The 16,608-nt window shown below is 47.6% G+C and overlaps 1 protein-coding gene and 1 pseudogene across 1 annotated transcript; both read right to left on the bottom strand.

The window, feature by feature from the left end:
* Nucleotides 1-1,326, bottom strand: TBCC (tubulin folding cofactor C). The gene has a single exon (XM_012773185.3). It carries the CDS (start codon nt 1,290-1,292, stop codon nt 201-203), a length of 1,092 nt encoding a protein of 363 aa, XP_012628639.2. The 5' UTR covers nt 1,293-1,326; the 3' UTR covers nt 1-200.
* Nucleotides 1,327-15,769: 14,443 nt separating this feature from the next.
* Nucleotides 15,770-16,398, bottom strand: LOC105875845 (leucine-rich repeat-containing protein 51-like; annotated as a pseudogene).
* Nucleotides 16,399-16,608: the final 210 nt, after the last annotated feature.

The following is a 16,608-nucleotide window of genomic DNA, read 5'->3' as shown; positions in this document are numbered from 1 at the left end:
TAGAAAAAAAATGCTTTTAGTGTTACACCTGTCATGAATTTAATGTAAATCACAAGTAGGAGCCTATCACAATCTCAAGCCTTAAAATACTGAATACATGTACAGGTGTGACAACAGTAGGTAAACTCAGGACCCCATTAGCTGGAGCCAGTCCCACATGGAAAGTATTTGGTAGGAGTGAAGAACAGAGTGACAACTGCTTAGTCCCACTGGATCTTTCGCTCCTCTTCAGGAAGAATACTCCAGTTGGGGGAGGCCACATCCCGGGCCAACCAGTTGAAATCGTCAACGTCGTTCCAGTTATTTTTGCTCCTATCTAAACCAGAGCCCTCGAAGTCTTTGTCGATCCCCGGGTAGGTCCAGGTGTAAGGGGCGAACTGGATCCCACTGCAGTCCTCCACGATGGCCCTGCTGATCACCTGCAGGAAGATGCGGGTGTCTCTCGTGCTGTGTATGCGGAGCTGTTGGCAGGCCACGGCCAGCACGCAGTCACTGCAGTCCTCCAGGAACACGGAGGTGGACACTGGGCCGCAGAGCAGCTTGCAGCTGCGGGCCTTGGTCAACCGCAGGGTATTGGGATTGCCATACAGCTTGATCGTGCAGTTATTCAGTTCGGTCAAAAGGACGTCGCGCTGGTGCAGCTCGTCGGCTTTCTTCTCCAAGACTTGGGACTCCAGGTTGGAGAAACCGCAGACCCAGCTGGAGCCAAAGCTTCCCTCCTCCTTCGAGGGCAGCGGAGAGGCCAGGATGCTTTCAGCCGCCGGGGCGGCAGGAGCCGCGTCCACTTTGGTGGACGAAGCACTATCCTTTCTCCGGTTCTTGAAAGCGAAACGCTTTTTGGGCTGCAGTTCCTGGCGCCGCTCAGCTAGGGCCGCCTGCAGCCGCGCCAGTGTCTCTTGTCCCTGCCGCACGTCGTAGGCGGCCAGGAACAAAACCGAGTCGTTGAGAAGTTTCTGCAGCCCCTGGAGCCGAGAGGCTGCCTCCTCCAGCCGCTGGACTGACTCCCCGCCCTCCAGAAGCTCTTCCACCGCCGCTCGCTCCCGAGCGAAGGCGGCAGTGAAGAAGTCGCTCTTCTCCTCCTCCACCTCCTGGTTCTGTCGCTTTTGCTTCCGCTTTTCCACCTCTAGTTGCCGATCTTGCTCCCGTCTCTGAAGCCGCTCAGGCACCAGGCTCATGTCCCGCTGGGACCCCACGTCCCTGTTCCCCACCGCGACCACGGAGCAACTGTCAGCCTCCATCTTGACTTGAAGCTTCCCCTCTCTAGCTTTCCTTCCTCCGGGCGCGCCCTCCATGAGGCCTCCCACCAACGCGTCCTGTGATTGGCCGATCACACTGACGTCAGGCCCCCGGCCTTATTTTCTTCGCCTATTGGTTCCACAGTGTTGGAGGGGCAGGGAGACGGGGCGGGGGCCTACTGACAGTGGGGGTGGGGAGACAAAGGTCCTAGTGGATGGGTGGGGTGGGAGGCAGGCGGGGGAAGCTTTTTTTTCCTCTTAAAGGGGCAGGACTTATATCCGGGATTGTGGGGTGAGTTGCAGCAGCGGCAGCTGCACATGTGGGTTTGTTTATAAGAACAAGGTTAGAAACTCGCAAGCCTCCCCCTCCCCCCAGCTCCTCCCTACTACCCCCCTACAGGCTGGAGATCCGCTTCTTGTGGGGGGGTGTGGGAGGAATGTGTGCGTGCGTTGGGTTGGGGGGACAGGTAGTGGTGAGAAAGATGGAGGGGGGGCGAAATATTGCACCGCCCGGCCCGCGCCGGAGGAAGCAGCAGCTGGAACAGCTGGCTAGGGAGCCGCTTGCATGCCTCTGGCTTTTTCTTTTCCCTTCCACCACCCCTTCCCCCAACCCATTCCTGCCGGCCCGTAACCCTCATCCTTTCCTCCCCACCCCCTCCACTGCAGTTCGGCGTGGCCTGGGGGCTCCCGGGCCCCCGCAGGCAGTTACTGGGGCGAGAGGAGGAGAGGGGCACCGCGGAGGGAGAGAGCGGGCTCCTCGCTGCGACCGGGCCGGGGGGCCCCGGGGGAGTCTAAAAACGCAGTACTATATTTTTGGCCAATTGCTGCAGTCGCAGTGGCGGGGCGGGGGAGGGCGAGACTCCACACCCCCTTCCTCTTCCTCCCCACCCTCCCCCGGCGCGGCCACTCCCCGCGCAGCTGGGCGCCGCTGGCCGTGCAGGGTGAGGCCCCGGCCGGGCTCCGCGGCTCTCCGTCGGGCCGAGGGTCTTGTGGAGAGATGGGGGACACGGTGCATTATTTCTAGAGGTGGTGGGAGGGATCTGTCGCCGGAAATGAATGGCCTGGCCTCGAGTCGGGACCAACCCGAGGTGTGGGTGGGCGGCCGCGACCGCGCAGTCCCCGGCGAGAACCCGAGGCGGCTGGCCGGCGGGAGCCCGGGACGCAGCCCCGGCGCCGCAGCCTCGCGGGCCGGGCGCAGCCCTGCAGAGCTCCCGGGCCTCCGAGACCCGGCCCGCCCTTCCCATCCGCGGTCTTACCCTCATCTCCCGCGTTCCCAGCCTCCATCGGTTTTTTTTAAATTGGGGTATTAAACCGCCCAAGAAACTTGAAATTTCACTCATGTGCCTGCATTTTGATGCAGAGAAAGATAGGAGGAAACGAGAGCTATTGAATTAAATCCGAATTAAACCTGATAAGTTTACATGCCCCACTCTCTTCCTTTAATTCCCCTTTTTTTTTTTTTTTTTTGACGGTGTCTCTCTCTGTCGCCCCGGGTAGAGTGCTGTGGCGTCAGCCTAGCTCACTGCAACCTCAAACTCCTGGGCTCAGGCGATCCTCCTGCCTCAGCCTCCAGAGTAGCTGGGACTACAGGCATGCGCCACGCGGTGCCCGTTTAATTTTTCTATGTCATTCCCATTTGAAACAAAGAAAAACAAAATACACATAAATTCCTGGGTGGAACAGAGTATTTCTCCGCAGAGTCAGAACAGGTCACACCGTCTGGCAAATTATGCGCGTGGGTGGGGGTAGTCTTGTGTATTTTGTGTGCATGTGCGCGCACCGCATGGGATAGGGGGTGCCAAAAATAATGGTGCTTGCGTTTGTATATATTCATTGTTTTTATTAGTTTTGTTTCATGGACAAGTGAGGCTTTTATTTTTGCTTTTTTTTTTTTTTTAAAAAAAAGGTTTATTTTACAAAACTGTTAGTCTGAGACTGGTGGATGAAATATAGCTAGCTGGTTATCTTGTCCAAATCATACGGAGAAATGCAATAGCTGCTTTATTTTATGAAATGTTGATTTAGCCACAGAAGGTGTAGAGAAGACTTATTTTGCTAGGGAGGGCAAAAACTTGACCTGCTTCCCTTAAATTTTTCAGCAGTTGAAACTGTCCCACTCAAATTAAGAGAGTTTGTAGCCTAAGATGGTTTGTTGGACTTGACAGCTGGAGTGAGATAACTTTTCTGTATTAAGCATGTTGAATCTATGGGTGTTGTAAGTGTTGGCTATTTCAGAAGTGGAATTGAATGTCATTAAACCCTTTCAGGAACTTCATTTGTGACCATCAGTAGGTTTTTGCATAGAGTCCAGTAGATTTTGGAAGTTTCTGAATATTTGCAGTTGGTTAGTTCAAACTTTTAAGAGAAAGAATCTGTACAGGACAAAAATTGACAGATCACCCAGTTGACCCAGTGTGTTGGGGGCAGTTTCAAAGACTGATGTGAGGCCTGAGTGGGAGTGGATGGGGCTCAGTTGTGTGATCATTGTGAAGAATTGGCTTTACAGTTCTTTATAGCCCCCAGAACAGCTGCAGGTCTCTGCAGGTGGTCAAGACATGGATATAAAGCTACATTTCTGAGTTCAAACACAGTAGCAAGGCTGTGAAACTGCTGGCGTTGCCAGACTGTGTTTGCATCCTCTGACATTTGAGGGCAGGAGATTCAGCATGCATCCCTGACATGGATCCAGCTCATCAGAGGTAAGTGCCTGTTCTGATGGAAGGAAAGGAGGATGCATGACAAGGGAAAGGTAGCAAAAGGCAGGCAGCAGTGAATTCTGCATCCTGCTGTCAGTGATACCTCCAAGAGCCTGTGAATCATGGTGCTGCTCCCTTGTAGACATTTCGAAAAATGAGAGAACTCTAAGGTGTTAATGGACTTTAACAACAATTTAGATACTTTATGGTTCTAGTTGTTAGTTAGATTTACCTTTTTAACTTTTTGAAAACTTCCAACATACATAAAATGGAGAGAGTATTATGAGACTGTTCTGAGAACACATATACTTATCACCCAGCTTCAGTAGTTACCAACTAATGTTAATCAAATAAGCTAGACACAGAAAGACAAAATATCACATGTTCTCACTCATATGTGGGAGCTAAAAAAGTTGATTTAGGCTGGGGGCAGTTGCTCATGCCTGTAATCCTAGCTCTCTGGGAGGCCAAGGCGGGAGGATTGCTCAAGGTCAGGAGTTTGAAAGAGCAATACTGGTCTCTACTAAAAATAGAAAGAAATTAATTGGCCAACTAAAAATATATAGAAAAAAATTAGGACTACAGGCATGGTGATACATGCCTGTAGTCCCAGCTACTTGGGAGGCTGAGGCAGGAGGATCACTTAAACCCAGGAATTTGAGGTTGCTGTGAGCTAGGCTGACTCCACGGCACTCTAGCCATGGCAACAGAGTGAGACTTTGTCTCTGGACCAAAAAAAAAAAAAAGTTGATTTCATGGAGGTAGAGAGACAGTTACCAGAGGCTGAAAAGAGGGGGTGGGAATGAAGAGAAATTGAGTAAAGAGTATGAACATACAGTTAAATAGAAGGAATAAGTTCTAGTAGGTTAACTAAAGGTAATAATTTGTTGTATATTTTAAGATAGCTAGAAGATTTGGAACATTTCCAACACAAAGAAATGATAAATGTTTGAGGTGATAGATATCCTAAATACCCTGATTTGATCATTACACATTGTATGCCTGTATCAAAATATCACGTTCCCCATAAATATGTATAATTGTTATATATCAAAAATAATTATAATAATAAACAATTACTCACTGACAGTCCTATTTCTTCTAAAATCCTGGCCACTTTCCCCCACCCTACCCTTATTATTTTACAGCAGATCTCAGACATTACATTATTTCATCTTTCATGATCGATATATTTTTCAGTATATACATCTAAAAGATTAGGACTTCCCTTTTAAAATGTAACCACTTTACCATCATCACACTCCAAAAAAAGCATAGAAAATATTTCCTTAATATCATTTGATTCCCAGTCTATATTCACCTCTCTCTGATTATCCCATAATTTTCTTTTTTTAAGTTATTTTATTTTAATAATGATCCAAACAAGTTCCATACAATGTGTCTAGTTATCATGTCCCTTAAATCGCTTTTTTTTTTTTTTTTTTTTTGAGACAGAGTCTCCCTCTGTTGCCCTGGCTAGATTGTAGTGCTGTAATTAGTCATTATAGCTCAATGCAACCTCAAACTCCTGGGCTCAAGCAGTCCTCCTACTTCAGCCTCCAGAGTAGCTGGGACTACAGGCATGCACCACCATGCCCAGCTAATTTTTTCTATTTTTTGTAGAGATGGGGTCTTGCTCTTGCTCAAGCTGGACTTGAATTACTGAGCTCAAAGGATCTTCCCACCTCAGCCTTCAAAAGTGCTAGGATTACAGGTGTGAGCCACCATGCTCAGCCCCTTAAATCACTTTTCTTTTTTTGAGACAGAGTCTCACTTTGTTGCCCTGGCTAGAGTGTCATGGCGTCTGCCTAGCTCACAGCAACCTCAAACTCCTGGGCTCAAGCAATCCTCCTGCCTCAGGCTCCTGAGTAGCTGGGACTACAGGCATGCGCCACCATGCCCAGCTAATTTTTCTCTCTCTATATTTTTTTTGTTTGCCAGTTAATTTCTTTCTATTTATGGTACAGATGGGGTCTCACTCTTGCTCAGGCTGGTTTCAAACTCCTGACCTCGAGCAATCTGCCCGCCTCAGGCCTCCCAGAGTGCTAGGATTACAGGCGTGAGCCACTGCACCTGGCTTTAAATCACTTTTAATGTGTGCGTTCTTTCCACTCTCAATTGTTTTACTTGTTTTTCCACTCTCAATTGTTTACTTTCCACTCTCAATTGTTTTACTGAAGAAACTTGATCATTTGTTCAGTAGAGTTTCCCACAGTCTGGATTTTGCTGGTGCATCCCATATGGTATTTGTTAGATTTTAAATATTTATTGTATTTACTTGATCTTTTAATGTCATAAAGGGAATCCCATGTTAGTAGCTATATGCCTCAGGAAATAAGTAACCGAGTAGTGAAAGCATTTAAGCCAGTCTTTGGGCATGGTTAGACAGCAAAGGAAGAGGGGCCTTTGGTGTTCTGTGGAGTTTGTCAGAGTTTGTTCTGTGCAGGGGGGGATGCCCCACACCTAGGCCAACAAAACAGATCCAGGCCCTGTTTCCTAGTAATTCTATGCCTGAAGGAGGCATCACCTATTCATCCTTCAGTAAGTGTTGAACATATATGGGATGTAAAGCATTCATTAAAAAGCTCCACACATCAACTATCCAATGTTAGGCAAATCTTCCTACCTCATTCGCTGTCTTTTCTGGCACAAAGACAATGAAAGAGGACAGCCGTGAAGGCATGTCCTGTAGCTGAAAAGGCTCCAGGTTTGTCTGGGAAGCAGGAAAGGAGCAGCCTCTTCTTCCTTCCACCTTTGCCCCCCAGTTCTCTCTTCCCCCTCAACACCCTTTACCTTCTGGAACTTTTTTTCATCAGGACTAACACAAAGGCTGGCACTTACTTATTTATCTAACATCTGTTTATTAAGCACTGTGTCCAGCACTGAGCCAGGGAGGCCCTACGGCTGCCAGGTTTAATAAAGACAAACATAGTCCCTGCCCTCCTTAAGGAGATCTAATCAGGGTAAATAATCAAGCATGTAAAAGTGACAACTGACAATTGCTATAAAGAAAAGAGGTCCATGGAGGCCATTAGTGGGGGGTGGACCTTGTTGGGAGGTCACTGAACGCTTCAGAGAGGGGTGAGCTGAAGCTGGAGGGATGAGTAGGAATTAAGAAGGCGGTGGCTCACGCCTGTAATCCTAGCACTCTGGGAGGCCGAGGCGGGCAGATCATTTGAGCTCAGGAGTTCGAGACCAGCCTGAGCAAGAGCAAGGCCTCTGTCTCTACCAAAAAAAAAAAAAATAGAAATTAATTGGACAACTGAAAATATATATAGAAAAAATTAGCCGGGCATGGTGGCGCATGCCTGTAGTCCCAGCTACTCAGGAGGCTGAGGCAGGAGGATCGCTTGAGCCCAGGAGTTTGAGGTTGCTGTGAGCTAGGCTGACGCCACAGCACTCTAGCTGGGGCAACAGGGTAAGACTCTGTCTCGAAAAGAAAAGAAAAGAAAAGAAAAAAGAAAGAAAAGAGAGTTTGAAACAGGAGTGTAACAAAGCAATCAAAAATAAAAAACAAGGAGAAGTCGGGTGAGCACTGAAGTGTCCTGTAGATAGATGTATGGGCCCGTGGGGTCACTGGCGACTGTGGGCAGCCATGTTGGAGAACTGCAGGGCTGAGACATGAGGGGTGGGAGTGGGGCAGTGGAGCTAAGGACAAACACAGATAAGACTGGAGAAGTTTGGGAAGGGGCAGCAGGAGTAACTGGGGGATGGGAGGCACCAGTGAGCTGTTCTTGTTTTGTTTTGCTTTTTCCAGTAAGACTTGAGCATGTCTAAAGGCCAGTGGGAAGGACCCAGGTGAGAGGAAAGCTTCAGTAGAGGAGAGAGGGAAGACATAAAGTGCATGATATAAGGGTCCTGAAAAGGCTGGAGGGGATGAGACCCAAAACAACGGTGCAAGGATTAGCCCTAGAAAGGAGGAGGGCTAGCCTCTCTGTTCCGGTCGTGTTGTTTGACCTTTTTATTATGAAAGTTTTCTAGCATACACAGACTTTTTGACGTCAATCTATAGTAACAGATATGTCATAATTGAAACAGAAGTCTTAAGAAACAGTAAATACTCTTACTATGTGCAGTAGACCCTATCTTCTGTTCTATTTATTGCACTTAAAAAATGCTGCTCCAGATCTCCCTAAATCAAACTGCAGCTTTAAAATGCTGCATCAGCATCTCTTTGTAGCAAAAGGAAGGGAGAGAGCAGCTGCAGGAAGGTGGCTGGTAGCTGGCAGGCCAGTCTGATGGTTTCCGTGTCCTCTATGAAGTAGGCAGTGAGGTGCCCCGCTGGGTATGGGGGGAAAGGGGAGAGGGTAGGAGGCCTGAAAAGTGTGCAGAAGGTTTGAAAGCCCTGTGGGAAGAGGGAGAGTGTGTTGGCCAGAGAAATGGGTTGGGCAATGTGGATGGCCAGCAAATACTTGAAGAACGGAGGGAGGGAATGAAGGAGAACCTCCCAGGGGGGAGTCTAGGCTGGAGACCAGCTCTGGGGAAGGAGTCAGGGTTCCAGCAGAGAGGAGCTCATGCTGAGAGCCTGCCCCTCAGGAGGTGGGGAGTCCCTGTAAGGCAGCTTCTCCAGAGGGTCTGGGGGCTGGACTCCTGCCGCCCGTCATGCGTTCCCTATAGAACTCTTCAGAAACTTCCACTACTCTCCCTAAGACCCTCACTGCCTGTCGGCAGGTGACCTTACCTACTCTTCACAGAAAAAGGCCACCAGGTATGAACTCCCACTTACCTCCCATCTCACTTTAACTTCTCTCGGAAGACTCACCCCTGTCTCCTTCCCTTCTCACTCACGGCAAAGCTCCTACCAGGGGTCTCTGTCCCCTCCCTTCCATTACCTGGGACCTGGAGCCACCAGTTACCTCCATCTTTAGGATCTTTAATCTTTCTCCTTTGGCATCTTCTTTGGCCTCTCTCAGCAAGCAAGTTCCCTCAACTTGAAACAATTACCTTTTGCCCTATCATCTACCAAGCAGATGCTCTTTCTTCCTTCTCCCGACAGCAGACTTTTAAAAACGGTTATCTACATCTGCTACATCCAGCATCTCAGTGATCATTCCTTGTCATCTGACGTCCACCCTGGCTGCTTTAGTTGAAACTGAAATTGCCCTATCCCCATTCCCTCCTAATTTGCAAAGCCATTGCTCTTTATAGTCCCAAGCACTCGATTGCTCCTTATTCTCAAAGGTTCTTTCTTGGTTCTTTGTCTAAATGCTGATTAACTTCTGTCACTCGGCACAGCTCATGCCTGTAATCCCAGCACTTTGGGAGGCAGAGGGAGAAAGATCGCTTCAGGCCAGGAGTTCAAGACCAGCCTGGGTGACATAGTGAGACTCGATCTCTAAAATAAATTTTTTAAAATTAGCTGAGCATGGTGGTATGCATCTGAAGTTCCAGCTGCTCAGCAGGCTGGGGTAGGAGGATCGCTGGAGGAGGTCTTTTGAAAAAAAAAAACACAAAAAAATCTTCTCTCTACATGTCCATCCCTTAAATATCCATGAGGCCAGAACTCTATCCTTGTACCTCTCTTCTTGTTCCTTTCACCTTCTTGTTTGGCAAGTTTATCTTTTGTCCATGTGCTGATTGACTCTCAAATCTCCAGCTCCTCCTTCTGACTCTCTCCTGAGCCTAGACCTGAACTTCTAACTGCTTTCTAGATATTTCCATGTGACCATCTACAGTCCAAAACTTAAGATGGCCTAAAAGACTTTATTGCCCCAGAAATCTCCTTTTTCTTCTACATCTAAGTCTCAGTTACTGATTATTGTGTAACAAATCACCCTAAAACTTACTAGTTTATTTATTTATTTATTTATTTTATTTTTTAGTAATTACTCCTTCACTACTGAAAACTTACTAGTTTAATACAGCAATAGTTTATAATTTCTCATGATTCTGTTGGGGCACCTGGGCCTGGAGCCTCCAAGGTGGCTTCACTCACACATCTGGGGCCTTGGTGCTGGCTGTGGGCTGGGGCACCTGGCTTCTCCACGCTCGCTCGCGCTCTCTCTCTCTCTCTCTCTCACACACACACACACACACGCACACGCACACACACATATGCTTGGTCTCTGGTAATTGAGTAGTTGAGTCAAGCCTCTCTCTGAGGTGGCTGGCTCCCACAAGGTAACAGCAGATGCTGCCAGGCCTCTTATGGCTTGGGCTGGAATGAGTACAGTGTCACTTGTAGTGCATGCATTTGGTGAAAGTAAGTCACAAAGCCAGCCCAGATTGAAGGGAAGGGGAAACAGACTGTACTTTTGATGGGCGGAGCAACAGGCGCTCAGAGGGAGGGAAGGAATTGTTGGCGGCCATCTTTGCAGATAATCCACCTTTGTTTCTAAGCAGTTTTGCTAACTCTTATGTGGTATTTACTGTGTGCTAGGCAGTGGCTAACCATCTACAAGTATTATCTCATTCATTCTTCACAATATCCCTGTGATGTAGCTTCTACTATTATCCCTGCTTAACAGACACATAACTGAATAAGTGAAGCCAGCTTCTCCAGGACTGGGAGCGAGTTAAGTGCTGGAGCTAAGATTTGTTATTATTATTATTTTTGTGACAGAGTCTCGCTTTGTTGCCCAGACTACAGTGAGTGCCGTGGCGTCAGCCTAGCTCACAGCAACCTCAAACTCCTGGGCTCAAGCAATCCTTCTGCCTCAGCCTCCCGAGTAGCTGGGGCTATAAGCATGCCCGGCTAATTTTTTCTATATATATTAGTTGGCCAATTAATTTCTTTCTATTTATAGTAGAGACGGGGTCTCACTCTTGCTCAGGCTGGTTTTGAACTCCTGACCTTGAGCAATCCACTCGCCTCAGCCTCCCAGAGTGCTAGGATTACAGGCGTGAGCCACTGCGCCTGGCCTGAAGCTAAGATTTGAATCGATGCAATCTGGCTCCTGAGTCCAAGCTTCCAACACTGCCTGTGTAATCGTGATACCACATCTGATCATGTACACGATACCACATCCATAGTCTTCCAAACAGGCAACCACAGAGTCAACCACAGTGCCTCCCCTCTCACTGGTCCACCCTATCTACAAATACTGTCAATCTCTGCCTGAAACCCCTCTCCTGCCCAGTCTGGCTCCCTCTCTTCTTGCTTTGACCCCTCCTCACCTTCTCCTGCCTGGGCTGTTGCCGTAGTTTCCCTTCCGGTCTCTTTACCCTCATGCTTCCCCAAATCCTCCAGCCCTTCATGCCGCAGCCTGGTATTGCCCTAAAATTCAAGCTGATCAAGTTTACCTAAAACCTCTGCTGGCTCTCCATTGTCTAATATCGTTCAGACTCCTTAGCGTGGGTGCCAGGCCTCTCAGAACCTGCGCCAGTGCACGGCACCAGGCTCATCTGTTGCCTTTACTCCAGCTACACCGTGCTCTGCCATTGCCCAACACACCGTGTCCGTTCGTCATGCTTTTAAAATGAGCACCGACTGTATGCTAGGCCCCTTGCTAAGTGATGCAGGAATATTAGGGAATACACAGACAGGGCTCTCTCAGAGCTTACAGGCTAAGTAAGCGATACAGTGTGGTGTGATATGTTAACATATCATAATGGGGGAAATCTTGGGTGCTGGGATGGCATAGAGTAACCTATCCCAGACCAGGGGACCCAGGGGTAGCTTTTGGGAAATCTAAGCTGGGTCCTAAAGAAAAAGCACGGTCTAACCCTGTGAAGGGAGAAAGTAGAGTCGCTGATTCATTCTTTCTTTCTGCAGATATTTATGGAGCACCCACTGTGTTCCAGGCACTGTTTTAGGTTTGGGAATATAGCAGTGAACAAGAGAGACCAAAAACCCCTGGCTTAGCCAGGCATAGTGGCATACACCTATAATCTCAGCTGCTGAGGAGGCTGAGGTGGGAGGATCACTTGAGCCCAGGAGTTTAAAACCAGCCAGGACAACATAGTGAGACCCCATCTCTAAAAAAATATGTGTGTGTGTATATTAATATATATGTCCTTGGTTTGATAGGCAGAAAGCTAAGAGAGCTCCTCTAGCAATAAGCATGTGCAACAAACCTCAACAAGAGAAAAAGATGTGTAAGACTAGAGCAATGTTCTCAACCCTGATAGCACTTTGGTATCTCATGGGGCCTTTATAAAATCCTAATGCCCTTTGAGTAATTAAATCTGAGTCTCTGGGAGTGGGGCCTTGGCATCAGTATTTTTTGGAGTTCTCCAGGTGGTTCCCATGGGCACAGGGTCATAAGCCACCGTGTTAGAGGGTCCGAGGCACATTGACACTGGAAGTGAGACCAGAGATGAGGTGAGGGTGAGCAGAGGCCAGCTCAGCAAGGGCTTTGTAAATCCTGTTAGGAAGTTTTGGCTTAATCTTGAAGGCCCTGGAGCCTCTGAAGGGTTTAAGTGGGATAAGGAAAGCATCATACTATTTTTCCTTTTTTTCCCTGCTTTAACAAAGGATCAGTCTGGATGCTCTTTGCAGAGTGGATTCAATGGAGCAAAAGTAAACAGATGTCAGTTTGGAGGCTGTTGCGGAAGCCCGGGAGAAATGATGTGGGTCCTGGCTGTGGTGATGGGAGTGAGGATAGAGAAAGAACAGGGAGTGTCTGAGAGAGACTTGGAAGGAGACTAGACAGGACTCCATGATTAATTGGAAGCAAGAGTTGTAGAAGGTTCTGGCTCCGGGAGCTGGGTGTGTGGTGATCTTGGTGCTCATGACAGTGAGTCAGGAGCAGGTTTGAAGAGAGCTGGTGGGTCTGCTCCTTTGTTCCTCTCCTGAGATCCTCTGTCTCATCATCTCTGCATGGCAAGGCACTCGCCTCCTACTAAACCTGTTTTATACGTCTCCTCTGGGAAGCCTGTCTGGGTTCTCCCTTCTGTTGGTTCCAGGTAAGTGTTTATTAGGCTGTGAAGTCAGTATCTGTTTACAGGTGTCTCTTCTGCAGCTTGGACTCTTCCAAGCAAGGATGTGTTTCATTCCACACTGTATCCCTTGCACGGCACCTGAGACGCAGGAGGTGTCCAAGTGCTTGTTAAATAGATGCATGAATGGGTGAAGAGCTGGACCAGAAACAAGGGGCTTCTCCTGGGACTGTGATTGGAAGCGGGTCAGTTTCTCCAGCTCGGCTCTATGTGAAATAAAATAGAAAAAAAAAAAGTGAGTCAGGGACATTTCTGGACTGAGACAGAAGGAGTCCAGGGGCAGAAGTTATTTGCTGAGCTGATCAGGAAAGAGGCCTAGTTAAAGAGGGGCCCAAGCTGTTGACTCTAAGATACAGTGATACAGAGTCAGCTATTTAAATTGCCTTTTTGAAAAAACTTTTTTTAAAAACCAGATCTTGCCATGTTGCCCAAACTGGTCTCCAATTCCTGGCCTCGAGCCATCTTGCTGCCTCAGCCTCCCAAGTACCTGGAACTACAGGTGTGCGCCACTGCATCTGCCTTATAAATTGCCTTTTGAATGTAGTTACAGATTCCTTTCCATGTCAAAAGGCACATAAATCTCTTAAAACTTTTCTGGACCTGTTCTTTCTCTCATGCCTCTTTCCCATCTCGTCAGCGAGGTAATAAATGGGAAGATCTGAGTTTAAATTCTGATGAGTTGGGTGACGCTAGCTGTGTGGCACGTGGCATGATACTTAATCTCTCTGAGCTCAGTTTCTTCCAACTATAAAGTACGGATAAAGAAATATATATTCCTCTCAGGATTATTGTGATGTAAATAAAGTACTATATGGAAAAGTACCAAGTATTGGGCCAGACCTGTAGTAGGCCCTCAATCCTCTCTGGGTTCCTTCTGCCTTCTGGTCACCATGACCGTCATTCCTTTGCATATCCCAGCCCTCAAGGTCAGTGGTGGAGCCAGAATTTGCTGTGTGCTTTCTGATCTCAGAAATGGGAGCTTTAATGATTCTCCTAGGAATAGGTCTCTGTCCTTTCTGCAATTCTTGGGAGTATTTGCGCAAAATTTACATGTATACAGTGCTGAAAAACAAACCAAAGAATCCTAGAAAGACAGAGCTAGGACCAGTCTAGTGGCTCATGCCTGAAATCTCAGCACTTTGGGAGTCCGAGGTGGGAGGATCCTTTGAGTCCAGGAGTTCAAGACCAGCCTAGGCAACATAGTGAGACCCCCATTCATGGGTTGCAGTCAGAAATGTTGGTTCTTGGTGCACTCATGGCAAAAGAATGACCAGACACACCAAAGTAAGACAAGCACGAAATGAGGTTATTGAGGAAAGAAAGAATTATAGAGCAAGAGCAAGATACAGGTTTACAGAGCAAGATATTAATACATATGCCACAGATGACGGCCAGACCCATTGTCTTAGCAAAAGAGAGTTTGATTATGGTCTGGGTCTTGTTTTATAGTGTCTGGATAGGGACCTCCTTGTGGTTTAGATGTCATCATGGAACCACTTTGATTGGACAGTTGGGAATTAATTAGATGACTTGAGTCTTACTGTGCATGAGGATCTCCCAGGAGCCTCTCTGAAATCCCATTTTGGGGGGTGAACTGCAACAGCATCCACTTTCGTCCCTAGGAGACCTGGAATCCCTTGCTATCTACCTAACCCCCATCTCTACAAAAAATGAGAAAAATTACCCATGCATCATGGCACACACCTGTAGTCCCAACTATTGAGGCAGGAGAATCACTTGAGCCTAGGAATTTGAAGCTACAGTGAGCTGTGATGACACTACTACACTCTAGCCTAGGCAATAGCACAAGACCCTGTATCAGATAAAAAAAAAAAAAAAAAAAAAAAAAAAAAACAGAGCTGGGCAAACCCTGAGGGTTCCTTTAATACCAGGACAAAATTTAACTGGCTCATAATAAAAGGAAAAACTAAGACTATATAGTGACTTTTTTTTTTTTTTTTTTTTTTGAGAGACTCTCACTTTGTTGCCCAGGCTAGAGTGAGTGCCGTGGCGTCAGCCTAGCTCACAGCAACCTCAAACTCCTGGGCTCAAGGCATCCTCCTGCCTCAGCCTCCCGAGTACCTGGGACTGCAGGCATGCACCACCATGCCCGGCTAATTTTTAGTATGTATTTTTAGTTGGCCAATTAATTTCTTTCCATTTATAGTAGAGACAGGGTCTCGCTCTTGCTCAGGCTGGTTTTGAACTCCTGACCTCGAGCAATCCGCCCGCCTCGGCCTCCCAGAGAGCTAGGATTACAGGCGTGAGCCACTGCGCCCGGCTATAGTGACTTTTTAAATGACAATTAGTCTAAAAATATTATTATGAGACCATATTCATTCTCTCTCTCTCTCTTTCTTTCCCATTTCTTTTATGAAAACTTTACTATCAGTAAAATCTTCAATTTGGGGAACCATTAATCTAGTCTTTACAGAAAAGGGCATGTAAAATGCTCATATGTTATGTAATATTAATAGACTATGGGGCCGGGCACGGTGGCTCACGCCTGTTATCCTAGCACTCTGGGAGGCCGAGGCGGGCGGATTGCTCGAGGTCAGGAGTTCAAAACCAGCCTGAGCAAGAGCGAGACCCTGTTTCTACTATAAATAGAAAGAAATTAATTGGCCAACTAATATATATAGAAAAAATTAGCCGGGCATGGTGGTGCATGCCTGTAGTCCCAGCTACTCGGGAGGCTGAGGCAGAAGGATTGCTTGAGCCCAGGAGTTTGAGGTTGCTGTGAGCTAGGCTGACGCCACGGCACTCACTCTAGCCTGAGCAACAAAGTGAGACTCTGTCTCAAAAAAAAAAAAAAAAAAATAGACTATGCAATGTGTTTATTGAATACACAAATGCCAAGTGCTTATTTAACTAACTATAAACTCCAGGAGGACTGTGACTTTTGTCTACTATTTTTTTTTTTTTTCCGATTTGCTGAACAGCTCAAATCATTTATTGTCAAACCAAGCTGACCATCCTCAGGCCTTTAGGATTGCTGCGGTCCTGGGAAGCTTGCAGGGCATTCTGCTTGATCTTGACCTTCTTGGGCTTGATATTCCAGACTTCAGCTGTAGTGCGGTCTGCTTTGGTGATCCCACTGAAGTCGAGTGCAGTGATACAGGGCAGGGCGCACAGCACATATTGCCGGTACCCCTTCTCCTCCTCCATGGGGTTTCCATGGAGTGTGAGGCTCGGAGCCGAGGGAGGACAGCCAGCTTGTTCACCTCGCTCAGGCGGTGGATGCTGTTGCCATGAAGGTAGATGACACTCAGGTTGAAGAAAGTTGTTAGGACAGGATGGATGGAAGTCAGGTCATTGAAGGACAGGTCAGTCCAGGCCAGCTTCTGTGGGTACGCTAGCAGCTGTGAAACCACCTCGTTGGAGTGTTTGAGGTCGTTGAGGACATTGTTATTCAGCCACAGGGACTGGGTCAGTGACTTCCCCGACTTTGAATGCCTCAGTGGTCTGTGATCGTAGCCCTGGCCTCCCTCCTCGCTTAACAGATCTGGGATGACACGGATGCTTCTGGAGGAGTAGTCAAGAGGGGGCTCTTGCACCGAAGTGTTCATATAGACCCTTCTGCTCATAGTTCAGGCCATCATTCATCAGGTACAAGCAATGTGCCCTCGGAGTCTAGCTTCAGCCTGTCACTGATGCCTGAAACTCCACCATTAGGGATTCATTCCTTTGGGTTTAGGGATTGTTCCCTGTTAGAATGGAAATACCCCAGCACTTGCTTCCCCTCTAGCCTCAGCGTCCCACTATTTCAGGGTTACTCCCGTAATTCCATGGCAACT

Source organism: Microcebus murinus, chromosome 5 (assembly GCF_040939455.1).
Source record: "Microcebus murinus isolate Inina chromosome 5, M.murinus_Inina_mat1.0, whole genome shotgun sequence".
Classification (NCBI taxonomy): domain Eukaryota; kingdom Metazoa; phylum Chordata; class Mammalia; order Primates; family Cheirogaleidae; genus Microcebus; species Microcebus murinus.
The sequence above is the reverse complement of the archived record's forward strand: the minus strand, read 5'-3'. Positions and strand labels throughout refer to the sequence as shown.